General features: G+C 43.9%; 1 protein-coding gene across 3 annotated transcripts; it reads left to right on the top strand.

Moving 5' to 3' along the window:
* The first annotated feature begins 2,794 nt into the window (after positions 1-2,794).
* LOC130595297 (hepatocyte nuclear factor 4-beta-like) lies at positions 2,795-26,549 on the top strand. 3 transcript variants are annotated; one of them, XM_057401898.1, is made up of 10 exons: positions 2,795-3,007; positions 9,726-9,897; positions 11,746-11,840; positions 19,533-19,639; positions 20,745-20,900; positions 21,379-21,466; positions 22,252-22,404; positions 24,166-24,402; positions 25,040-25,153; positions 26,370-26,549. In XM_057401898.1, exons 1-10 carry the CDS (start codon positions 2,893-2,895, stop codon positions 26,432-26,434), a joined length of 1,302 nt encoding a protein of 433 aa, XP_057257881.1. In that variant the 5' UTR covers positions 2,795-2,892; the 3' UTR covers positions 26,435-26,549. The 3 variants fall into 3 exon arrangements, with proteins under 3 accessions (XP_057257881.1, XP_057257880.1, XP_057257882.1); XM_057401897.1 differs by having other exon boundaries at positions 26,160-26,514; XM_057401899.1 differs by lacking the exon at positions 26,370-26,549 and adding an exon at positions 26,160-26,288 and having other exon boundaries at positions 25,040-25,214.

The raw sequence follows: 26,549 nt of genomic DNA, 5'->3' as shown, positions 1-26,549 counted from the left end.
ATACTATTTTTATTAAACATAACCCTGTTTTTTTTCTCCCTTCTCCCTTTTCCCCTGCACCCTCCAGCTATATCCAGCCTCACTGAGTCAAAAAAAGTATAAATAGAAAATATATTAAAAAGAGGATTATGTCCACATGGAACAGGACCGACATCAATTTGCAAAGTGGGAGGACTCCCTTATACCCTTCAGTTTTGCCTTTGGTTATCCAGACACCTAAGCTGCCTGTGCAAATGAGCCAATGCCCAAACACCCAAAAGCAGGACAGACACCCCTAGTCCTGCCCCCTCAGTGGAAAACCAACAAGGTGTTTCACAAGAAATACCATTATCTCTGTATGTAATTCACCTACACAAGGTGATAAAACAACTAGGGATTTCTGGCTCTTGGCTGGGACAGGTGTCTGCTTCATTGTGATAATGAACAGTGCCAAGCAGATGTCAGGACACCTAAAAGTGAGCTAGACTTCTCATGGTGTTAATAACACTCAGTCCCAGCCTTGAATAGATCACAGCTGAGTTGCAGCTGTGAGTCAGAAAGTGACATAAGAAAGCCAGGAGATGCAAAAGAAGAAACTGATCAATCCTCAGCAAACTTCTGGTATTCTTCATGGCTGCTTTTGTGCTGGAATAGTTTGGAACAGGGCGCTGACATCTGTTTGAAATAGATAGAGATGCTGCATAGAGATAGATAGAGGTGCCCCACCTTCCCTAACAAGTCAGTCCTGATTATCAGTATGGGTGTGATGTTGAAATCTGGTTCTGAAACACTAAATTTGCTCTATAACCTTTTGTTGTTCTCAATACCCTTTTCTCATTCCCAGAATGAAAATTGTCCAAGCACATGCTCATCACCCAGCTTTCTTTGGGAAAAACCCTTAATCTTCACTTTGGACTGAGAAATCAAGAACATTGAGGGGTCTCTAAAGCCAATGGTATCAGTTCAGGAACACAGATTCCTCCTCTCTGGACCACAGCTGCCCGAAAGCATAATGAATGCCAATACTTTGAAGGTGAGGAGCCCATAGAAACTCCCCTGGGACTGTAGGAAGGGAGAAGTCTTAGCTGTGATAGTCACAGAGTGCTGAGAATCAGGAAGGATTTTGCCTATAGCTCAGTTAAAAGAAATGCTTCAGATTAATAGGCATAATCAGGACTGACATTGAGTAAGAGGCAAGAACAACTAATCAGATACTAACTTAGCTGATGCTGGCATTACCAAAAGCGTGGGGACATAGTCCAAGGATAAAAACATAACATCTTATCTAACCAAGGAGTCATTTGTGCACCACTAGTTACAACATGTTCTTAAAAAAGGAAAGAAGGAAAAAAACATACCTACGGCACATGAAATTATTTTATGCCTCAGAAAAGATAAGAAAATAACGCTAAGTGTTCCTGCATCCAATCTTTATAGGATAAAAGCCTACCTAGAGTTAACCCATTGCAATATCCACTGTAAGTCTCCAGGATATGGAAAAAAATCTATTAAAAAAAGAAGTGAAATGGAGATGAAATAAAAATGAGTATATCCAAGACATTTCAAAACTCGGTTTTGGCGTATTTCATGCTATTTCAAGATTGCTAGGACACATGGGGCCGCCCAACTTCTTGGTTCAGTGAGAGTTCAGGCAGTCTGCAATCCTCTTCCTTTGGCCAAAGCTCCTTTTCTGGCAACACATCTCCTTATTTCTCAAGACTCTTCTTTTCCTCCAGATTCAACAGGATGTTGAACTGGATCTCTCAGAACAGCTCATGGAAAGGAAAGACCCTCTGACACAAACCAACGTCACTGCAGAGGGAACTGTAATGTCAGGGAAGGCATGTGAAAGATGAAACCAGGAATAAGCCAAGTGCTTCAAGCCGTATCACTTTGCATGGCCGTGTTTTATTTCCAGTCTTTTGCAGTACAGCTCATGAGTCTTAACAAGGAAAGAACTGTGAAAAATTCAGTAAATTAAAGAGAAAACCACCAGAGTCCTGTGGGTAAAAGTTGGAATTGTATTTCCATAATACAGGCCTTTTCCAGAAAAGACAGGCACGGGTCAACATGAAATGCAACACCACACATCTGGAAGGGAGTCTGGCTGGTTCCTTCCAGTCTTTTCCATTTTCATCATTTGCCATAGCTTGAAACCTTCTTCCCTAACATCTCAACCAAAACAGAACCCTTTCTCAATGGGAAATCTGGGAGATTGGGGTTGCTTGGAGTCAGGAAAGAGAAGACACAAGTGACAGGGACGGTGGGTAGTGGGTGGGATAAGTCACCTCCTCTCTGCTTATGTGGCTGTAATGAAGCTTCACTTTTACCCTCTAGCAGTAGCTCAAGGTGTGAACCAGTGGTGCAGCACCTTTGGTGTCACACGGGTATGTCTCAGGTTCTCAATTAACTCTCTTCAGCCAGTTGTGACACTGACTCATTGTCTTCACCAGTTGAAAGTGACATCATTTGCTCTTTTCCCAAGGGCTTCTAGCTGAGCAAGGTGACATTGGCCCAGGTATTATTTGACGTGACCACTGCTTTGCCCTGGAAGAGCAGCGCGTGTGGGCGAATGCCTCTTGCAGCCTTTCTCAAAATGTTTGTGCAGGAACAGCCATAAAACGGGCTGTATTGACCCAAAGATGCAATCCAAGTCGCTTGAGTCTAGGCCTTATCTATATCATATTATCAGGACCGAGAGAGCACAGATGCACCCCGGGAAGGGAGGGGACTGTAAGCACAAGAGGGAACGGCTTCATCCCTTCTCTCCTGGCACGGGGAGGGGACTGCGGGCAGAGCTGGGTAATGATTTGTCATTGCAAAGGCTGGGGTGTCTCTTTGCAGAGGAAATCTTGGCTGTGATTGACAGTTGGGCTGTTTTTTTGCTGCTTCGCTTGCTGTTGACAAGTAATAATGAAGCTTTGTCAGCCCATCATGGACATGGATATGCCAGATTACGTTGACTCCTTAGACTCCTCTTATACCATGCTGGAGTTTGACAGCCTTCGGATGCTCCCCAGTAGTACCGGTAAGGTTTCTTTTCACTTTCTCTTGAACAGCCTCCACTACCTTTGTTGTAAAGCTGAGCACCTAGGAAAGTCAGGTAGGAGGTGTGGGGCAAAGGGTGAAAGGGATAATATTTAAGCAGCTGACTTGTCAACTTCTGCTGTATCTGCGGTTATGTTTGGGCTGAAAGGGGACCCTTTCACTTGACAGTCCCACTTTGAATTATTCTTTTCCCTGGTGGGCTGAGCGTCACGTCCTGAAGGGCCCACAAGGTATTTCAGAGGTTGGTAGAGCTCTTCATGGCATGCCATAGGTTTGCTCCCATAAGACATCTTAGAGGAGTTATTTACCAATATTTTTTACTTAAAATGTTTGTTTCATTGCTATATATGACTTAGGTTCATATTTAATCCTTGGAAAAATGCTGTCTCAAATGGAATTTGTCCGTTACTCAGGCAATACACCATCTGTCCTAAGCTGTTCCTAGGTACTTGGATTGAGAAGCAATATCCAAATGTAACTTCTCTTACATATTTTATTGGCTACCAATGTGGTCTAAAAGCCTGTACAGCAAGCAAAGAATTTGGGTGCAAGGCGTGAGTGTTTATATGCAGAGACTTTTGCTTTATTCACAGAAATAAAGTATGTTCACAGAAACAAAGCATGTGTGATATTTAGGTTTTGAATAGTCAAAAGTACTCTGACAACACTGTTCTATGAAATTAATGGTTCATTGTGTGAAAAATAAAAGACATTCAGTCTTATAGCATGAAACCAATCATGTAGCCAAAACAGATTCCAATGTTAGCAATGCCTTTGGAGAATTTGGCAGCATTTCATTTAATTTGTTATGAATCTGAGTGAAATTAAGATGGGATTTTCAGGGTCTCACATTTGCTTATTAGCTGTGTCATCAAAATAAATCAGAGTTTCAGTGGGGTTATTATCTACAATACAAAACGATTAGGCTTATTATTGTGAGACATGGAGGGACATCAGGAGGCAAGTAAAGTTAGAAGGCCCAAGGGAATTTGAATTTAAAGTTGACTTCAAGAAAAACTTGCTCTGTCTGCAAAAAAAGGGTTTTCAATATATTGTTTTTCTGACAGCTCCAGAAAGACTGGATCTTGTTTCTTATTCTTGAAGAAAGGTTTCCATTTGCCATCCTGCTCCAGAAATGTTATTTAACACAAACGTTTCTCTTCGTCACTTGCTGCTGAACAAAGGGATATTTTTTTACTTTCTAGAGTGGCACAAATCTCCTCAAAATTCAGTATAATTTTGCAAATTAGCTACCAAATCCCATCTGGGCCTCCTTGTTGTTTCATGCAGTGGAACTGACAGGTTGATTCTTTTCTGAAGTTTATCTACCTCAGTATTGTGTTATTTGTCTAGCTGTTAATGAGTAGCCAATCATCTCAGAGCCTAGCTGTTTTGAAAGTAGCTTGTTTGTCTTAGGCAAGTGTCCTCTTCTGCAGTTTGTAAAAATAACTTCAAAAAAGACCTGAAATATCCATGCATGGAAATACATTGCTAACCAGACAAGTTCAGTTACCACAGGTAACTCAAATTCACACAGATACTTCATAGTTTCAGAAATATTTTTTAAAATGTCAGAATTAAGAAATAGTCTCATTTTAGGTATTTTTTAACAAATGTACAGGTTTGTTTTAACCTGTATCTCTCCTATTATTCAAGATTCCTCTGTATTATTTCACCTAGTAAATCTAATGGCAGCTTTGCCCTTTATAAACACGATCAGGAAGGGGAATAATGTTTATTTTAATGGATTCAGAACTGTTTCTTTCATTCTGAACAGTTTCAAAAGTGAAAATAAGAATCTTTTCAAAAAAAGTCAAAATTTCTTCAAGCCAACTCTTTCCTTCTTTGGAACACTATTTCATCAAAACTTTATGCTGATTAATGATGGGGAGCACTTCTGATGATAAGCTTTAAGCTTCGGGAAGCTGCCATAATTTTGAGATTTGGCTACATACATAGTTTGGATTTTCCACCTTTAACTAGCTCATAATTTCCCAAATATTTTGAGACTCATTCAAAATAAAGAATAGAAACCATTATGGGAGTGGAGGAAGAGTATAAAAAATGGTCTGTTTTAAATAGAGAAAATGTCAAAAGGAAATGAACAAAAATCAATGCTGATCCTGTCTTTATAAAATATGTCTTGTAACTGCAGAAATTTTCCCTTTCTGTACAAACTTTTTTCCTTTACCTTGGCTGGCATTAGAAGCCATATTTTCACTGGGTTTCTATGTGCTGTTAATACCCATTTCCTCAAGCTCTGTCAGAGTTGTCATTTTGCTTAAAATACGAAGCATTATTGAAATATCGCACTAATTCTTTAGTCTAGTGTCAGCAAACACTTTATCCTGTGATGATGCTCGCTCTCCTGTCTCAGTACTCAAATACCACACTGATTCTTGGGGCTTTGGCACAAGGTTAGAGAAACACCTCTCCCAGCCCTGCTGCAGTCAGACCCAATTCAGACCATGGAAAAGCCATCAAAGATCTTTTGACAGTGCCTGACCATCCCTCAAGCTACACACATGCTTGTGAGGAGCTATGACCCTTGTGGCTGTCCTCCTGGTCATTGTTACCATAGGATTTGTGAACAAATCAAAACTAGGGTTTATATCTCAAAAATCCCCCTTTATTTGCTAAAAGCTGATGTAGAAACCAGGGTGACCTGCAGATGGCCGGGGTATCAGTGCTCGCTCCCAGCCTGCCCTACATTTGTATACACAGGTTTCACAATGCCGGCTTTGGCCACCAAGTTAGACTGTGTGTACATGCCCTAAACCCACATTTATGATCTCTTTAAGTTCTAGCCCAGTACATGTAACTGTGGGATTTGTCATCTGCAAATTGTGCACACCAAGACTGGCTTGGATTTCTGGGTAGATAAAAGCAAAAGTCATTCTGGAAAGCATTGCAAGATAATTCTCCTCCTATAAGATGTGCATCTGGAAGAGATGTAGACAGTAACATAACTGAAAGGAAAAGCAGCAGCAAGGTCAGGTACCATGTAGGTCTCCAGCCCTGAATGGAAGTCAGATACAGTTCTCCAGCAGCATCCTCATTAAGACCATCCTCACTGTCATCTCCTATCACTGTAAAACTTGGCATCTTCACCTCAGCCCTGATTAGGTAATGACTTACATACAGAGGCAGTGGGTACCAAAACTTTGTATGCATTTTGATTGCAAGCTTGGTTGACCCCAAAGCCAGTAAGCTACTGGGACACTCTAATCAGCACTAAGTTGGCATTGCAAAACCTGTGCACACAAATGTAGGGCTGGCTGGGGGCTGGCACTAGTGCCCTGGCAATGTGTAGGTCATCCTGACTTCTACATCAGCTTTTAGCAAATAATAGAGGGGGAGTTTTTGAGATATAAACCATAGCTTTGATTTATTGTCCACAAATCCTATGGTAACATGACCAAGAACCCAGCCAGCAGGGTTGTAGCTCCTCACAGGCATGTGTGCAGCTTCAGAGATGGTCAGGCACTGTCAAAAAGATCTTTGATGGCTTTTTTCATGGTCTTGAATTGGGTCTGACTGAAGGCTGCTTATAAGCAACTTACAAAAGATTGTTTAAACTTCAGAGTTTTCTGACAGTGAATATCCAGGACAATGCCTGGTGGGGAGTCTGGTTAAAACCATGAGACCCATGCAATGTCAAGATGAGTTATGGTTTCTTCTTGGAGAACATCATAATCTCTCCAGGAGAAATTTCGGAGGCACTGTGGCATGACTTAGGTACTGTTCTGTTATACCATAGTGATGAGTGTCTATAACCAACGCGTGTCTGAGCATCTCTTTCCAGGGTGGTCAGGACAGTTGTGAGCTTGTTTCAGTTGTGAGCTAGTCGGACTTTGTTCAGATCCCATCTCAGTGTGGTGCTGAGCTCAGGTAGCAACCCCTCTAGAGAGGCACAACACATTAATAAAGCTCTGAGCCTTGTGTCAGGGCTAAAGGAACTGGTCTACAGAGTTTTTTCCTGCTGGTTTCACAGGCAGGTGACTGTGCTGACAGGGATCCAGGTTTTCCTCTGTCTTTCCTAGCAGTGATCAGTCCAGGGAAAACCCAGACATTCCCTAAACACTGTGTAGGTTTGAAAGCCACATTGAAACAGTTTCCTGAGTGTGATATTGGTTTTGTCTTTGTTATTCTCTGAGCTAATTCTAATTTGGAACTCATCATTACTTGGTGACAGGATTTTGTAATTAAATTTATAATAATAATTAACATGTACATACTGGCTTAGGGCTTTCCTTTTCTTTATTGTCTTTTCAACTCCTGTTCATGTTCAAGCTGAAAAGGGCACATGACTACCTAATAGGGACTGAACTTTCAGCTATGTATCTGCCATTCAACTAAGCTGTAGCCCATGGGTTTCTTTGTGTTTTCATGGGTACAAGTGAAGGCAAAATGTGATTTGCTAACTTCCATGGCCCCTCACACACTCAGTTCTTATGGTTCTTCCTCCAGTAATACTTTAAGGCTAGACAATTAATTTCTCCCTTATATCAACAAGCAGCTCTTTGCATATCCTACTAGCATGAGGGAAGAAGTCTTCTCTGGTGAGCAAATGCTTTCCAGCACCAGGGACATTCTACAGTCTGGACCCATGTGAAGGATGAAAGGCCCATTGGAGGATCCAAACTCTATGGTCTTGGACTGATTCCTCTGAATCAGTAGAGAAAGCATGAGCAGACCGAAGAGAAAATTGGCATCCTTATGTTTATTTGTTGTGGAATTTTTTTAATGGAATCCAGCACATTCAGTGCCTTTGTTTGCGGTCAACATGTTCCTTCAAAAAATAAATAGATGGAGCAACAGATGCACAAATGTTTAAAGTTACAGTTATCCTTGAAGGAATATTCTAGTACAACCCCTTTAATACTGAGGTATATAAATCAAAACTAAATGAATGATTATTATGTAAAACAAAAAAACGAAAATCAATATAAATTACCATTAGGGACCTCTGACACAGACAATGTTATCAAAGGGCCCAAGTGCCACTTTCTGACAAATGTTAGAGCTGGGGGAGCCTTGCCTTGATTTGGGGAACAAGTAAATCTCAATTCCTGTCATTATGACCAAAGGATGATTTCGATGCTGTCATTTTTATTTGTCACATTGCTTCCAACTTGCTAAAACCTAAATATTTATTCGTCAGTATTTTAGAAGGTGAAATATAGATCAAAAGGGGCTTCTGGGGGAGGAGGAAGGGAAGTCTGACCTTTGTTTGTGAATTCTTAGCTAAAAATATCATAGCCTTAGCTAAAACCTTTCCAGTTTTTGAAAAGCTAAAGCTTTTTTTGGCTTTTGATTACAATTTTCATTGCACAGCAAATATTTTCACTATAAATTTTTGATGTGTATTCATACACAGAAATAGCCCCTCTCTCTGTATATATACAAGTTGTGTGCGGATTGCCCAGAGCTATTTTTATGCATTATGCATTAGAAAGTTCTCTCTAGACTGCCCAGATCAGATGCCAATTCCTCCCCTTTGAGTAATTTTCTCTAGGATTTCTCATTGCTCAATCCCAGAGCAGCTGAGCTTTCCTCATCACTGCCCGTCCCTTCCGCAAGGCAGGATGTGTCTTGTCCCAGAGACTTTTCTGAGGTCACTGTAGCACAAGATCCGCTCCCCTGGCGCGAAGAACGCGCTCCCAGAGGTGTGATAAATTCATAAAGCCATTCTGCAGTGAGTGCCCAGGTCAGGACGGACTCCACAAACATTCCTGCTCTTGGAGAGATGTAAACACTGTCATCTGCGTCTCCTCAAGCGTCTCCTTTATTTTTTCTTCCCCAAGCCGTGCCTCAAATTAGGAGGATTAAGAGGGCAGCGAGCCTGGTGGTTGAGGCTGAGGGAGAAGTTTAAAGGGGAGTTTTCAACAATGTATACACACAGCTCAGGCCAGGCAAGGGCAGAGCTATTCCTGCCCCAAATGAGAGGGTGCAAACAGAGGACATGACAGAGGGCATTCATATGACCTAATTTTAGGTCCCTAATTTAGAAAGCCAATCTTCCTGCTCCCCTGTATTGCTTTGCAGTGTAAAGCAATGGGCCTCTTTAGAGGGCAATTCAGAGCAGGAACCACACTTAGGAGAACTAAAGTGGTCCCTGTGTGAGCTGCTGTCTCTATCTTCTAGCTGCAGAGGATCTCTCAAGAGCAGCCTTTTACTTCCAACACCTCTGTCATGTACACAAAGTGCATAAAGTATTTCATCTTTCCTGCCCCTTCTGTCTCTTGCCTGCTTTCCATTTATTCAAGTTAATGATGATCTTTTCGTTGCCTTCTGTGGGCACCAGATTTGAACTATGTTTTTCACGTGTCTGACTGAGGAGGTGGCTCCCCATCCCTCAAAAGCATGTATCTCACATCCAAGTAAGGTTTCTCTGCATCTGTCAAGAAAAGTAGTGGTAACTGTTAAATTATCATGAGCATGTTGGGTTATGCAGCTTGAAATCTCTCTGTCTGCTGAAGCAAAGAACCAATAGCAGAAGCAAAGCAACTGGGTTACTCTCACTTGAGACTGAGAAGAGCAACACCCTCAATCTGGAGGCTTTGCTAGCAATGCATGCTGCGTGTGCGCACGCGTGTGGGGCTGACTCAGCACGTGCTTTGGTTGTAAAAAGCAACTTGCTTTCAGCTGTCTCTGGTTTCCATCACAGTCTAATGGTCTCTATTGTCTGCCCACAGAGACCATCACAAACGAGCCAGCAAATACCAACCTGCTCACAAACAGCATCAGCTCCCTGTGCTCCATCTGTGGGGACCGGGCGACTGGCAAACACTATGGGGCATCCAGCTGTGATGGCTGCAAAGGCTTCTTCAGGAGGAGTGTCCGCAAGAACCACGTCTATTCCTGCAGGTACCTTCCCTTTTCACAATAAATAAATACAATTTTTTGATGCTGTAAATTGTTTGGGGTGAAGATCAGGTTGTATGGTGGGACCCCTATCCCAAATACCCTATTACCATGCTGTGAATGCTAACAGTAATACTGCAGTCTAGTTTATGGCTGGAGGACAGGGAGCTAAGGTGTGAATTATGTCCTATCTCATCTTGGACCCTGACACCTTTTGTGGCACTGAGTAATCCATTTGTTGAGTTCACTGCTGCTGCTTTCCCTATGGTGTAAATCAAGGGAAACTTATAGTCCTGAGGTTTGACCAGTGTATATAATATATAAGTAGGGATTCTGGGTGTGGAGTGACACCTCAACACAGCCAAACAAGGGAAAACCAAGGTGGCAAAGGACCAAGGCTCCAGAGATTTCATCTCAAACACAGCCTTTCTTGATTTTCCCAGTAAAAAGCATCAAGCATCTAAGAGTCTGTCACCTCCAAAGGCTTCACCTCTCCTACAGCTCCATTTTTGTTCTGAAATACATTGAGCTATTATACTCTGACGTATCACTGATGATTTTACAATCATTCTGAGAACCGAGCATGGACGAGTGATGATTCACGTCCACTTTGGTACGCATTTGAGAGCATTTTTTTACCAGGAGGAGGCTGTAAATTATAAAGCAGCTATCTTGGTTGACCTTAGAAAAATGGTGTTTATTTTAGCACAGGAGGAAGGGGGGAGGGAAAAAGTGAATACACTCAAGCCCTTCATCTCTGATTAAAACCTGGAAGTTTTCTTTCTTTTCCAAAGCTCTTCCTACTTTAAGGGCGTTTCAAATTCTTGCCATATGAGTCACCCTCTTTGTTCAAAATGTTCCTGGGGTCCTTATCACTCCAGCCATGAGACACCCTGGGGTGACAGGAGTGTTCACACACGTGGTGACCATCCCAGGAACCATCCCTGCAGGACCATGCCATAGCTACTACTGATTTCATTGAAATCTCAGCTCTCACTCCCCTGGAATGGAGTTGTTGCCCTTCCCCATGAATCTCTGTGATATCTGGCAGCTCGGGGAAGATCCACAGCACTGAAGCCAAGGAAATGGCAAATGCTCATTTGTCTGCACATCCTTATTTGGTGAGCAGCGCTGTACTTAGCCCAGCTCAGAGCTCTGCTGTTTATCGGAGACATGAATTCCTTGGAAAGTTTTTGGGCCTTTGTACCTTTGGCTGTTTACAAGTCTGGGAAAGTGCCTCAGCTTTTACAACCTGATGATGGTCTCAGAGCAACCGACGTCGTCTCTTCTCTGTGTGGTAGATTTCTCTTCCATCCTTTCATCCGCCATGGAAAGAGCTGCCAAATCTACCTTGAAAGCACACAGGTTCCTAAATCCTACATTGAAATTGAATTAGGAAGCTATGTGCCTGAAAACTAAGCTGCAGACACAAAAGAGGCTTGTGGCCCATAATGTGATTGTTCTATACAAAGCAGGACAGTGTTAACATCTGGGATCAAACAATCCCTGATGCCGAACACCCAACAACCGTCTGGAAGTGGGAGATGGAGTTCCTACTCCTGCGCAACTTGAGTCACATTCACACTTTCACAGCCAAAACCACCCCAGTCGTTGCAAGGTGGGTGGCTTGAAACTGCTGTGCTCCCAGCTGGCAGGAGTGATAGTGGGGAAGATGAGGAACTGGGCCAAGCCAACATTGATTCAATCCATTTCTTGCTAACCTTCTCTAGGTTCAATCAGTGCATAGTCGGGTGAGGTATGAGACTGTATTTCTTACTGGGTCTGCTAGGGGTGAGTGGGTTGCAGTTACGAGGCTGGTTACTCCATGTTTTATTTCTCATCTCCTCACAGGTTCAGCAGACAGTGTGTGATAGACAAAGACAAGAGGAACCAGTGCCGGTACTGCAGGCTGAAGAAGTGCTTCAGAGCTGGCATGAAGAAAGAAGGTAGGCATAAAAAGACATTCTAAATCTGCCTGCTGCTGTCCCTGGCCCTGCTTCCACTGCAGAGCATGGTGGAGAGCCATGGCAGCACTGGCCCAGAGAGTTGATGCTTATGTGTCACAATGAGAGACTTCTTATTGCCTCAAAGGACCCATTTTCTCTCTCTCAGATGGTAGTTTCAATGAGAGCTTTGTGATGGTATTCACCCGTCCTGGGAGTCTGGTATCTCTGGGATATTATCATACTCGGAAAGGGATGGGCTTCCTCAGGGTTTATTTGGTCTCTAAGTTCTTCACAACAGCAATTTCCTTGCTACACACCTGCTAGCTGTGACAATCTCAGCATGAACCTGCCACACTTGGTTTCATAAATGACATAATTTAATAATTTAATAATTTAATAATAGCTGACTACTGCAGAGTGCTTTTGGTGGTTGACTTGCCTGATGCTCATGTACCTTGGTGCAACCCATTGGCCAAGGTCTAGCCCAAACACTATGCCTCATGGTATGAGAGCTGCTCCTCCATGGGACAGAGCTCACAGGCAGCACTCACAGAGGTGTCTGGCTCCTGTGTCCTGTGAGCTGGGACCTGAGTCAGAGTCAAAGCCTTCAGTAGTGTTATCCTCATGGCAGCTATCACAGAACTATAGAGCCACTGTTAGCACCCGTACTGAAGGACCAATCCAATACTGGCCTTTTGTTGCACTTCACATTGGCTCTATTAAGGAGGTGGATCCTTGTAGAGCATTTGGGTACCAGTGACCATTAGGAGGTGCCCTTCCAATGTAGTAAAGGAAATACCAAGTGTTACCATGCCTAATCCTAAGCAAGAGAAAAACCACTTCTATTAACTGATGCCTTACCTTCCTAGAGCTAGCTTCCCTGGGAAAATATGGGACCTACCAGCCTTTCTGATCTGTGCTCATTCAGTGTGTGCATAGTGGGATACCATGTATAATACTGCTTTACTTACTCCAAGCTTTCTGGGCAGAGATTGTGTTTGTACACTGAGTGGATAGCAAAGTGGGCACCCAACCCACCATAAATGCTACATCCCCCTGATGTGCAGGATGATGGCTTCAACACTCTTCACCCTTCTGTTTTCCAGCAGGGCTCTGTTTTCCAACCCACTGACAGCTAAAGGATGAGGGAACTGGAAAGGAACTTAAGAGTTTCTTTCCATGCCACGGAGTTAAACACCCCCTACCCAAAGGGTGAAGTCATGGTCCCACTGAAACCAAGGGGAAATTTTTTGCTGATTTCTGGTAATTCATAAGATTTCATTGGTGATGAAAAAAATCTTCCAGCATTCTGACCATATGTTTTCCTGAAGAACAAGATGGCTTGGAATCTGGCATAAGTCATGGATATAGCAAAAGTGCCTGTTGCTTTAACTGAGAAGTAATAGAGTAAATAGAGCAGATGATTGATAGAAAAAAATCCCAGCCCTCATATTAATAAAGACCAAATCAAGGTTGATCTGGTCAGTTCTAGATGGGGACAAAGCCAACTGCCAACATAATAAGCTCCACAGCTTGGGAAGGCTGAAATATGATTATCAGCCCCATTCTTTGAGCTGAAGCATGATTTTTATTGTTTTTATGGTAAAAGTTATAAACCCTTGGCTCCTGCCTTCATTATTGATTGCACTCAATGGAAGATGACTCACCTCAAGTTCCACATAGCCACATTCTTTGAAACATTTTATGAGTGCACAGCCAGGTTGTGTGCACACAAACTGCTCATGTGTTTAATAAGGAAGATTTTAAAGCACCTTGAGCAACTGCTTTGCAGAAATCAGCTTGGCTGACCAGAGCTATATCCAAAGCACGTGTGCAGGACTGTGAAAGAAACTTTCTTGCACAATTGTGTGCTCAAAAAGAACACAGATATTTGCTTTAGGGTGGTTCTAGATTAATATTAAACAGTATTACGAAGTATTAGGGAAAAAGGGAAGACAGGTTTTGGGGTAGAGCAGTACTAGGTGGATACAAATGCACCAGCTCATGTTGGGAGATCACAGCTGTGACATCCACACTTGCCCAGCACATAACCCATTGACCCAGGACTGGCACGCAAGGGTTTGGCACTCTCTTTCTCTGGCACACCACTTTCCAGCCAGCCCGTATAATAGCAATCAGACTTTCCAGGGTGTGGTAATAGCATTGTTTATTCACAGCAGAGGGGAAGAAACTGGAAATGATCCTTTTCCCAGCCTGTGTGTGTGACAATACACCTGGGGTGGGGTGAGCAGGGTTGTGTCACCCTCATATGCTCCCCACTGCCACTGACCTACTGCTCGACGGGTGTATGTGCAATACTGGAAACTTGCTGTTCCCCAGCAAAACTGACTGATAAACTGGAATTTTGGACCCAGAGAGTTACTTTTTCCAATCTTCCTGTGTTGTAAGACATGATGTGACACATTTGGATCTTTCTTTTCTTTTTTCATGTGTTTTTTTTCCATTTTGGAAACAAATCTAGTAGGTGAGAAATGGTGAGGAGCTCTGTTACACAGCATGGTAGGAGGAAAAGTCCTGCAATTAAAACCAGTATGAAACAAACACATGAACTAGCTTTAAACTGGCTGAATGTAAGGGCAGTAAGGTCTGTGTGAGGGACTTAGCATGAGCTGATCCTGGGAGCACAGCATAGTCAGCCTGTAGGTTCAAAATGGGTTTGAAGCAGCTGGGCAGAGGTTGTTGAGGAAAGCATCTGTAGGGTCTTTCAGGATGTCTTGTTTGTACACTCTCAATTTGATCCTGCTTTTGGAAAGGACCAGGACTGTCCCACACGAGGGCTACACCTCCAGGCTTGTGCACTGAGATGGGATCCAGGTTCCACTGGTGCCAGTGAGAGCACAAAAGGGCCAGAACTTCACTCTTGTGGAAATTCCAGTTCCCAGATTTCCTAGAAATTAGCTAATTTGGGAACACTCCCATCCCAATTACATCTTTGGTATCAATAATTCACATTAATAACTACAAGTAAACAATCATTAAAGTTGTGATGAGGACAGAGGAAAAGGCTTGTTTGAACACAAAGCCCTTCTTAACTCCTGAAATGCCACTATGATAAGGATTTAAGATTTTTATAGGAGATTTCCTCTTTTACTCTTAATTTGTGGTTAAGAATAGGACTCTAGCTTACTGAGGTCTGGGTCTTGTGGAAATTTTCTCTCTGTTCCCTCATATTTTCTCTGTTTGCACAGGAGAATGTTTGATTTCTATTGTTTTACACAATATTACCAGGCAGGTTTTCAATCACTACAACATCACTGGATGAGGAGTGGACCAGATACTTAAACACTCAAATTAAACAGCAGGCTACTATTTTTAGCTTCTTACTGAGATCATGTTTAACCTTGAGTAAATTAGCAGGGTGTGATTTTCCAAGTGAGCCAGGTCATCTACTTGTATAGAGCTGGGCATCAGAAAACCTGGAAGCCTTTTAAAATGCCAACATTGCACTGTCAGGACCCAGTTTGCTGGTGAAAACAAAGGGTTAATATTTAACTTCCCATCCCCATTTAATATAATTTATGCGTGTGTATGGACTCCCTGGGTTTAATGCAGAAGTAAAAAGAATTACAGTATCATTTACTGACACAATATAGTAGGAGGATTTGAGGCTATTTTTTAATTTATATTTAAATTGGGCAGGTTTATAGAACAGTTTTATTAGGGTATCACAGAACCTCTATCTTGTTTCATACCTTTTATTTGCACATCTCTTCTGCCGGCATTCAGAAGGCTGGGACTGCCGTTTATTGCAAAGATGAATGGAAATGATAAAGGATCTTCCCGACTTTGTGGTAGTCATAAATTGAGCCAAAAGCCTGCGAAAGCATTAAATGTACATGTGCCATTGGGATTTATTTGCAAATAAAATAAACCACGCCTACACAATCAGAGGTAGCTTGGGGAAAAATAATTATTTGTGCCTATAAATTAACCAGGCAGCAGGAGTAAATCTACAGATTTATAGACAGAAACACTGTGAGTACTGAATGCCAGCACCATGCTGGGGCACTTGCCTCCTCCTGCTTTCTCTTTGTGCTATTTATTAACACATTTCCAACTCCACTGGTGTTAAATGAAGATGTTTTTAGTGGAATAATAATAGAAACGATAATTCCCACGTAGGCAGGGCTTTAACCTCTGCAGCTGCTGTGGAAAGTTACTGGTTTGCTGCTGTCCTCTTCCAATCAATGCCTTTGCCCATATTTCTTGGACTGCCTGGAGCTTCCTCCGCACAGGTTTTGTACCAATGTGGCAAGGCAACAAGGACAAAATGTTTCTGAAACAGGGGTTTGTTGCAATCCCACAAACACACTGCTGTTTGCTCAAGAGCCGCCGTGTGCGTTCTGCAGCCTGATGGCTGCCAGCATCCTTGATGGCAAAAAGGGCCATCTGCGCTCATGGCAAGAAGGGCCTTGGCTTGCCCTCAATAACAAAACCCCTCCAATGGCTCCTCCACGTCAGATGGAGAATATGTTTGTTTTCCCATCCGCTTCCCACAGTCAGGACATGCCTCAACCATGGACAATTCCCTGGAGGGAGATGCGGGCATCATCTTGTCCTCTCTCCCCTTTTCCCAGAGGAAAATCCAGGTCAAGGTCACACTGTCCCTGATCAGCAGCATCATGGGGACTTTCTCCCACTGACATCCCCTCTTGCGGGGCTGCAACAGCCTTTGATGGTGTTTATTGGCCTTGGGAATTGGAGTGCTGTGAGGATTACAGGATTAGAGGAAATAAAAGGAGGAGCAAAGCTCTTGACAGGCACATGCTGGCAATAATCCTTGGGAAACACTGGGATTTTCATCCTTCCCACAAGTTTGCTGGGGTTTATTGACTGCAAAGCCAAGATCAAGTCTGAGCCTGAGCACCCTCAGTGCCAGCACACCCCTCGAGCACTCCCGATGCCTCACCAGGAGTGACCTATCCCTTCCTTTTTACAAGCACAATAAGTATAGCAATATAATTACCACACAGTAATAGATTAATTTTGTGGCAGGTAAAACATTAACTCCATTGTATCTAATTCCATCACATCTTGGGTACTTTCAGTGATAACACCCAAATCACCTTGAGAAAGTTGTTCTGTACCATCCACTCACACTTGAAGATTGAGCTTATCAGAGCATGAGGGAAGCACTGAAATATGTGCTATAAAAGGACCCAGAAGGAAAAACAGGCTGAGGCTGCTTAAAGGTGTCTGCCACTGGGGACTAGGACCAGGTCTGCCTGGGTTCATTACCTAAAATAAGATGTGTAACTTGGTCAAAAAGGCAAAATTTGTACCTTTTCTTGTAAGTAAGCAAAAAGAGCCTTATTGCCCATAGACAGCTACGTGGGGAAGAATCTGATACAAAACCAAGCATAGAAGGTTAGGTGGGGACTTTCCAAGGATGTCAGTGATGACACGGATTTGAGCTGGCTTGTTTCTACTCAATGCTGGATGCTGCTGCTGTCTATCTGTGTACCAAAAAGACATGAAGGTTTGCTCTGTTCCAAAGGTTAATCATAGATTATGGTTCCTATAACCTCCTTCACCTTCAGAGTGCTGGGGATCCCCGGTGGGTGAGCAGCCTTTTCCATCACCCCCCCATGCATAGGGTAATGTATGCTGTTGCCTCAGGTAGGTTAGCAGAGCGTTCCAAGGGCTGCAGTGGGTTTTTTCTCTAAACTGATGTGTAATTGCCTCTACGTAGTGTCTACACAGCCTGAAAAGACTCCAGTAATATGCATGTCTTGCATCCATCCAGCCCCTTGCAGCCATTCAGGCAAGACTGACCCTGGGATGCTGAACGGCTTTGATGGCTGGACCAGCTCAGCAGCGAATGGGTCCCCACTGACAGCCCCAAATCCTGGAAAATAAACCCTGTGCTCCTGCTGATAACAGGAGGCATTGATTTTTGTCACTGTTGTTTGTTTTCTGCCCTTTGACTTTGTTGGCCTCTCATCAGAGGCCGATTAGGAAAACAGATCAGTGGTTGGACATGCGCTGACAAAAACTCACCTTCCCACCCTGTGTGTGAAACAGTGCGCATGTCTCCTCCTTTGCATGAACTCAGAGAAACCTGCCCCGTGCAAGGAGTGATGCTTCCCCTAAAGCAGCTCCCAGCAGCCAGGAAAAGCCACAACAGAGGGATGGTGAAAAGGTTTTGATGGCTCTGCAGAAACAAAAGTTTGCTGGAATAATCTTCTCCAGTGGCCACTTTTGAATCAAAACTGCGCTGTTTCACATCCAAGGGGTTAAAGCAGAGTGAGTCATGATTTGGCAGCTATGTCTGAGTCATTCCCCCTAAATAAATGGGAAAGGAGCCTGGAACTGCTGTATGAAGAAGGAGGGATGTGGTGCATTATCACCACATGGTACATCTTCCTGTTCCCTCTTCTTTAAGGACTTGACGATTGCCTTTCCAAGCTGTACATAGGCAAGACACGTAAGATGTCAGGAAAATGCTGAGACTGCATTCAGGCTCCTTCCTCCAGCTCCCTATGGCTTTGTTGGCTGCTGGAGGAGTGCAACGGGACTTGGTGGAGAAACTAACACTGAAAACAAGGTTGGACTAATCCTGCTTTTTTTCTGCTACTGTTTTATTCATGACTGCAGTGGAGTCATCGGCTCTTGGAGCTTGAGTTGCAAAAATAAGCTGTCAAAAGTGCAATAAGTCCCTTATGTTCAACATGCAAGGCTGATGGAGCAGGGGGTTGACGTAGCTTGTCCTTCAGGGAAAAGGATGGTTTCAAGGGTGGAATAGGCCTCAAAAATGAGTGTTTCTTTTGTCTAATTCACCATGACATGCCCACACCATTCTATTTGCAAAAGGCCTAGGGCTGATGTTCACTTGGCTGTGGTCATTGTGGTGTGTCCAAGGTGTGTTTTATCACTGTTATGAACAGTCAGGACACTCAGAGCTCATTTGCAGCAGTGTTTTGCCCAGAGTTAAAGGAGAGCTGGAGCCAGACCCTGGCCGTGGTTTGTTCTATCCGCTGTATGCCAGCAGTGCATCAGGGTTGCACACTCATTGAAATCAGCAGCATGATGGGCAAGTCTGAGGGGATAGTTTTAAGGGGAATGGGTGATTTTTAAGCTTCCTTTCTTTGGAGCTACCTTCATGAAGTGACTGCTCCTGCTCACTGTGAGTGGTGGAGATGTTCTCTAATACCTCAGGGGCAGGGGACACATTAAAGCTGCTTTGAGGTGGGATCAGAGGATGGTTTCTCCAGTGCTGCGGTGAGATGAGATGCAACCTCAAGAGCATCCTGCTGTACCAAGAGCTCAGGAGGTGAGTCCTCTATTCAGCCATGGCAAGGAGGGTATCAAAGGCCAGGACTCCAGCAGTGTGGGTGCATTGACAAAAGAAAATGGTCGACATCACATTCCCAAACTCCTCCCTGAGCTACACCAAACCCAGTGGGACATGCTAACATCCCTTAAGCACTGTTCTGACCATCAAATGGCTTTATCTCCCAAGGTGCTTCTGTGCTTTGTCTTCTCCTTCTCTGGGGCCCTTTTCCCCTCCTCTGGGGCCTGTTTAATCTTATTCCAGCATCCAACAAGAGTGGATGCTCTTGCAGGCACTGAAGCCACAGCCACGCCTGTTTGGGGACCACAACTTACAGCAGCCATGGGTTGTGTGGGGAATTTGCTTGCTAACACAACCACTGCTCACTCTCATTTCAGCCGTGCAGAATGAGCGTGACAGGATCAGCATTCGCAGGAGCAGCTACGAGGACAACAGCTCACTCTCAATCAACGTGCTCACTCAGGCAGAGGCCATGGCACAGCAGGTATGAAACGCAGTGACAGCCCTCCAAACAAGTACATGGCCTTCAGCTATTCCATACAAGGTTACAAACTGACTGAACCAACCAGAACTGGATCTTTTTCTGCCCTTGGATGGCTCTTGCACAAAGCCACAGGGAAGAAAATGCCTTAGAGACAGCCAAAAACAGACAGTAAAAATCATCAGTGCATTATCAAGACAACATGTCCTGCAAGGAGCAGATGCATCCTTTGGCAAGTGAGATGCAAAGCTGAAAGCCCAAGGGCTGAGGGATGTTGCAGACCCCGGATCCCCTCTGCCTTAGCCTAAATTGCTGCTGTACCCTAAAAACTCATTGCATTTCATACAGCAGTTTATCCCTCCTTGCTGCACACTCTGTCCTGCTCAGAACATATTGTTCCTGAGAAGGCTGATTATGTCTTTTCTTGTAGCTTTAGTAGGGCAACAGTTTTAGGGTAGAAAAATAAAGATAATGGAATTGCTGAGCTTCAGATAACTCCAATTGTTTTCTCATTTCATATTCCACAATAAATTTCACCCTGAGCATCCTTTAAATTCTTATGCAAATATTCTTTCCCCACTGAAATGCACGGTCCAGATGTTGCACACTACATGCGTCCACTTCCTTTTCAAAGAGTACTGTTTTAACCCTCTGCCCACCACACGGCTCTTTAGGGATTGAAATGGGTATTTCGTGTCCCAGACAGCAACTTGGGGGGGAGAAAGGCTCAATACATGTAATGCATTTGGCTGCCTCAAGTGGTGGAAGGAAAGCTGAGACCCAGCGCTGCTGGCTACTGTTAGGAATGGGAATATCAAAATCACATCTTGTCCTGAGCCAGCCCGGAGAGTGGGGAAGGAGGCGGAGGAGGGAGAGGTGTCTGTTGGGACCGAGCACCACCTCGTGGAAGCTTCACCATGGGCTGTACGTTGGACACTTTACACTGCTGAGCATATACATGTGCAGCCACAACAGCAAACACCTTAACAATGACCTGATGAGGTGAACGTCTGCGAAAGCTCCCCGTGTTATCAATGAATCACTGCTATGGAGAACGGCAAGGTACCACTAATCTGGTCCCAGTGTAACCGGGTCACTTCTCTTTCAGTATTCATCACTGAGCCCAGTGCACAGCACGGACATTGCCATGAAGAAAGTGGCTACCATCAACGATGTGTGTGAATCTATGAAACAGCAGCTTCTGGTGCTGGTTGAATGGGCAAAATATATCCCAGCGTTCTGTGAGCTCCCACTGGATGACCAGGTATAATGAAAATGCCTCTTCCCTGCAAACCACTGCCTTCAATAGGAATTGCCAGCCAGTCCTGTCAATGGGAGAATCTAACATTGATGTACAGATCTCCCTATGAAGAGCAATAAACTATCAGGAGAGAAATAATAACAAAGGACCAGGGACTGGTTAAAAATAAGTCGAGTAATCAAGTCCCCCAAAATATAAGAGTTGATCACTTCTGTATGCACAAGGACGCAGGCAAAAAAAGAGTAATTTTCCTTTTATTATTAGCTGATAATTGAATATAAAAGCCATTTATTTCATAAGAATTCACATTATTCAAGCCTTTGTCCTTTCAGTTGAAAACAACTTTTTATTTAGTTTGCCATGAATGTTAGACTTCTGAAAAGTGAAGCTATACTAATAATATGCTATAATATACTTATAACTTCTAATTACTCCTAATTGCATGTTATCTGTACATTTCTCTCTTCTGTGCCACCTCCAGGTTGCCTTGCTCAGAGCCCATGCAGGGGAGCACCTGCTCCTTGGGGTAGCCAAGCGGTCCATACCATACACTGATTTTCTGTTATTAGGTAATGTAATGAAGTACACTCCTTTCATAATTCACACATTTGAGTTATTGCCAAGTAACCTGCCTGCCTGCAGTCCTCTCTGCACTCCTGGGTCTGTTCCTCTGCCTTGAGATTGAAGTGCTTGAGAATGTCTCTGGATACATGTAAAAAGGAGCAAGCAAATTCACTGGGACTTTTACAACTGTTCCCTTACTGCCTTAAAAATGTGGATGAGAAACCCCCCAATATTTAAATTGCATGTCAAACTGAGCTGCCTGGACACAAGCAATGGGGCCTTTTTTTTGTATTGGTACTTAAAAACTTAGCAAGAAGGTCTATTAAAAATTATAGTGAAAATAGGTTTTTCCTTTCCATGTAGCTCTCTGCCACCAGAAACACAGGCAGGATTATTCTTGGGAAAATGAGAATACTGGCCTGGAAAGCCACACATTAAAGCAAAGAGGGAGGGATAACTCCGTTTAAAAGAACAAATGCCAAAAATAAAGATGCCACACCACTTGCAAATAGATGCTAGGTATAACAGAGGGTAAACCAGAGCAGAATGTGAAGCAGGCTTGAGTACAGTTTGTGGTGCATGACATGTGCAAATGAGATAAACAAGGACCAAAGGATAAGATCCATGGCTTGCTTCTGACTTGTGAATCTCAACATGAAGCTGCACACTGGAAATCTGCTGCACATGGGCACTGGGACTACGGCAACATGCCTTGGGGTAACTTCTGGATGTGATTGTGTGCGCAGAGCTCGAGCGAAGTTGTGACAATGGATTTCTCTTGTCTCCCCAGGGAATGACTTCATCATCCCAATGCACTGCCCAGAACTGGAAATAGCTCGTGTGGCCACCAGAATCTTGGATGAGTTGGTGAAACCCTTGCGGGACATCCAGATCGATGACAACGAGTATGCTTGCCTTAAAGCCATCATCTTCTTTGATCCAGGTAAGCTTCCTTCCTGATTTCCAAGCATGGGGTTTGAAGAGGCACTGGGGGCTCTCCGATAACCAGGAGAACCCTTTGGCAGCAGCTCTACATTTCATCCTGCCTCTGCTGTAACAAGCAATACTTAGCAGTGAAGTAAGGACATTTTAGAAGCTACCTATTGCTGAACACTTTGCTATTTAGCAAGTATTAACTCCAGCCAGACCCATACCCAAGACTCTGCAGACTCTAAAGGAGTTTTGCTCCTTCTGTAGCTTGGCTTCAGGAAATCCCATCAGACTGAAATGAATGAGATAACTATTAAGGACATATATGCCTATACTGAATTATGCATAAATGAAGTGAGTCAACTGAGCATCAGTGTGGAGCATCCATCAGAGTTCAGAAAACAGCATTAAAAGCCAAAGACAGCTGCACTGTTCGGAGCACCCAGAAATAACAAGGATGTCTGTTAATGGATCTTGCTGGCAGCCAGTACCAACCAAGGGCAGGGATGATCCGTACAGGATGGGGAACAGGGAAACACACAGAGGCAAACAAAAGCTTGTTTTGAACCTTTGCTGTATTAGCATTCCACAAACACAGGGGGTTCTGTCTCAGACCAGGTCCCCCCAAGCATCCCTGTTTCTACATGCCTGCACCACACACCGCCTCCTCTTGGAGTCTCTTGAGTGTGTATTGCCCTGTGGTTTGGAGAAGAGATGAGGATACAACCCCAAGTCCAGAACAATGCTCTTTTGTCTTTGGCATCTATTAGTACGGAGAAATAGGAGTAACTTCCATTAGCTCTTTTTTGCTGTGTTCACTGGTTTGAAATCAAGACACGGGAGTTTTACAAACATCGTGAACTTTGGCTCGCCAAAGAGTCTGCTGTAAACCTGAGTAAGGGTAGTATGATCAAAACGAGTTTGACAAACTACCTTCTCGGCTGATTGGTATCTCAGCAGAGCTTTAGATCACTGAGACAGTGAGGCGCTGGGATTACATCTGAAAGGAAAACTGCAAAGCTCCGCAGAAGAGAAATTAATTCATGCTAACAAGTAGGCATGTCCATAGAGTTACATGCTGACATACACTAACTTGATAACCACTTTACCTAATCTCTTGGCACGATGATCCTGAAAATGTGGTGCTTGTGGATTCTTTTAGACAGTGAAGAAAACGGTCCAGTGAGCCAGAAATCTCAGTTTTAGATAGCAGGAGAGTGGAAAGCTGTAAATCCCTGCACTTCACCCTACCCAGAGGGCACATTCTTGCTTAAGCAAAGCTGGACCAGTGGTGCATGAGAAACAGACTTGACAGGCTAAAGACAGGAAACCAAGATAAGAATCTGATGCTGCAGTGGGTGGAATTACGCCATATAGGCACTAAACCTGCATGGATTCAGTACCTGGGACTCTTTTCAGGGGAAAATTCCAGGCCTTGGAAGGACAGATATGGTTCAAATTCTAAATCCTTCTTCTTCACTAAAGGCAGTAGCCAGATGTGCCCGTCTGAAGCAAGATCTTACTTTCTTACTGTCTCACCTCAATTTCCCCTCAAATTACTTTTTCCCCTCAATTTCCCCTTACTGTTTCCATATTCCATGTGAGATATACAGTAATGGCAGCCTAATATTAACCTGTCAGATAAACATGGAGACTCTGACAGATAATTGTCAGAGGATCACTGCCATCTCACCGTTTTTCCTCTGCCTGACTGACAGGGTAACGCTTTCTGGTTACACAGGCCAGCAATTACCTTCCTTTTTCCTCCTCCCAGACTGTAAAGGCCTGAGTGAGCCCGCGAAGGTGAAGAACATGCGTTTCCAGGTCCAAGTCAACCTGGAAGACTACATCAATGACCGCCAGTACGACTCCCGAGGCCGGTTCAGCGACATCCTCCTCCTGCTGCCCCCGCTGCAAAGCATCACCTGGCAGATGATAGAGCAAGTGCAGTTCATGAAGCTCTTTGGTGTGGCCAGGATTGACAGCCTGCTGCAGGAGATGCTGCTGGGAGGTATGAACCCTGCTGGGACATGACAGCAAAGCTGCCTTATTTCAAAGCCGTTTACAGGGCTTCATGTCTGGGTTTGTGTCCTTCTCTGGAGGACATACAGTAGAGAGAATTGGGTCTTGGGAGGAACGAAGTGAAAGCTCACGTTGAATTGAAGCTTGAATATTGTTCCTTCTCACTCCAACTTAATCCCCAAGCCTTATCTTTCCAGCCCATCCCTGAAAATCTGACTCAGGATCAGTTAGTGGGTGCACTCTGTGTGCTTCACACCAGTGGAACACTTAGACTTTTAGGCACCCTACCAAACTGATGAATCTGTAAGAAGACAACATGCTTTTTCTTAGCAGTATGCAAAAATTGTAACTTTCTGGGAAACCCTGATAAGAGCAATAACTGGGGGACACACAGAGGCAAATGAACAGTGCAGTTGGGTATTATTAGCTGAAACCCCAGCCATGCCAGAGATTGTCCCTTGCCAGTGAGAACGCTGAGAGCAAAGAGGACAGAGAGTGGGAAGGAAGCAAGGACAAGCCAGGACATGGAGGTCTTCCACATTATCTGAATAAAAGATGTTTGGCCCAGAGCATCTGGCTTCTCCATAACTATACAAAGAATGATGTCTTTCCCATTTCCACTGCAGGAACCTCCATTGATCTCCAGTACCAGTCAGGACCTCCCAACCTCAACCTGGAACCGCTGCCAGGACACGTCCTCTCAGGCAACATGAGCTCTGTGATTCACACTGCTCCAGACCGTACGTGTCCATTTATACGCTACTAGTGTCAGCATAACAAAGGGACTGGATAAGAGAAGCAGTTAAGAAAAATACCTTTAGGTTTATTTATACACTTAAGCATTACACTTGAATGGCCCACCTTGCCAACTCTCTTACCTGCTTCTAAAGAGAAGCTGAGATTTTCATGATAGCATGATCCAGAGGGATTTGAAACGCTACTACACATCACAAGTTTAAAAAAGAAAGCAATCAAGATTGGTGACAGTGTGCTTCTATGAATGTGGGCAGCACTGGGAAACGCCACAAAGCAGCACAGATGGTTATTAGTGGCGAGGGTTTCCCTGCGTAAAGCATCTTGGTTGCTGTCAAACAGAACAATATGACCAGAATACAAGACCGTCTTCAACCTCTCCAGGCACTGCTGCTAGGCAATGGCTATTGGTTAAAGCATTTATCCACTGTAATAGCAAATGGAGCATGCAATTAAAAAAGAATAATGTGGGACATGAGTTGTAATTTAACAACCGCTCCCATCTAATCACCATGTCTAGCACACACAGTGTCCTTCTGCCAGTTACAGTCCTATACCTCTTGCAGCAAATTTGCTGTTTCTGAGCCATATAAATCTTAGTATCATGTATTTTAGCTTTTTGGGCTTGTTTTTTCTAAGCTGCTTTACAGCAAGGGAGATTAGAGATGTGTTCTGTAAATGATGTATAGTGGCCAGCAGGTAGAGCTCTCCTCTGATGAGGAGAGGAAGGATTGAAAAGCAATTGGGGGAATTTTCCCAAGTGCAAAATACTGAGAAGAGTTGGTATGTGGTTACCAGTCCACCCTGTGCCTCATCACAAACCAGGAAGGAAGAATATGATGGAAAATGCCTGAATTCAGGATGGATCCCTCTGCCCCGTCCCCCAAGCTTCTGCCCCTTGGTTTGCAAGATAGTTTGGTGATTTCATTTTGGCACGGCTCTATCGAACAGCATCTAAGTCCATGTTAACCCTGTTTCTTTTCTCTCCCACAGCTTCTCCTGAAACATCCCTTCCATCTCCTTCTACAAGTACAGGCAGTGAAGACTATAAACTAGGCTCTAGTGCAGGACCCAACGCTGTAGCCCAGCTCTTGCCTCAGACAGTGATACCCAAGCAGGAGATTCTATAGGGAGAGGTGGAAAGAAAAGCTGGGAGCAATGTTGAAACTGTGCTGAAAGTGAAATGGGCCCTTTCTCTTTCAGAGGCAAAGCACAGCAACCCCCTGCCTGTACCTGGATCTCTCAGTCACACTCTTTCCCACCCGTGAGTCAAGCACCAGATACCAGACTGCACCAGAAGCCTCACCATGGGTCTTCCCACCACCATTGCCCTCATTTCATAAGGGATTCGGGCTAATGCCCTTGTCAGTAGGACCAAGACTG

The sequence above is a fragment of the Pezoporus wallicus genome, unplaced genomic scaffold, assembly GCF_028554395.1.
Source record: "Pezoporus wallicus isolate ANWC-B61680 ecotype Strahan unplaced genomic scaffold, APGP_CSIRO_Pwel_v1 contig_7835, whole genome shotgun sequence".
NCBI lineage: Eukaryota > Metazoa > Chordata > Aves > Psittaciformes > Psittacidae > Pezoporus > Pezoporus wallicus.
This window is presented reverse-complemented; position numbering and strand designations above follow the sequence as displayed.

What these genes read in the sequence shown, in the direction of transcription:
- LOC130595297 (XM_057401897.1), top strand. Translation starts at nt 2,893, where the DNA reads ATGAAGCTTTGTCAGCCCATCATGGACATGGATATGCCAGATTACGTT. An exon ending in CAGAGGCCATGGCACAGCAG is followed by an intron (nt 19,640 to 20,744) that starts GTATGAAACGCA and finishes CTTCTCTTTCAG; the next exon opens with TATTCATCACTGAGCCCAGT. An exon ending in GATTCACACTGCTCCAGACC is followed by an intron (nt 25,154 to 26,159) that starts GTACGTGTCCAT and finishes TCTCTCCCACAG; the next exon opens with CTTCTCCTGAAACATCCCTT.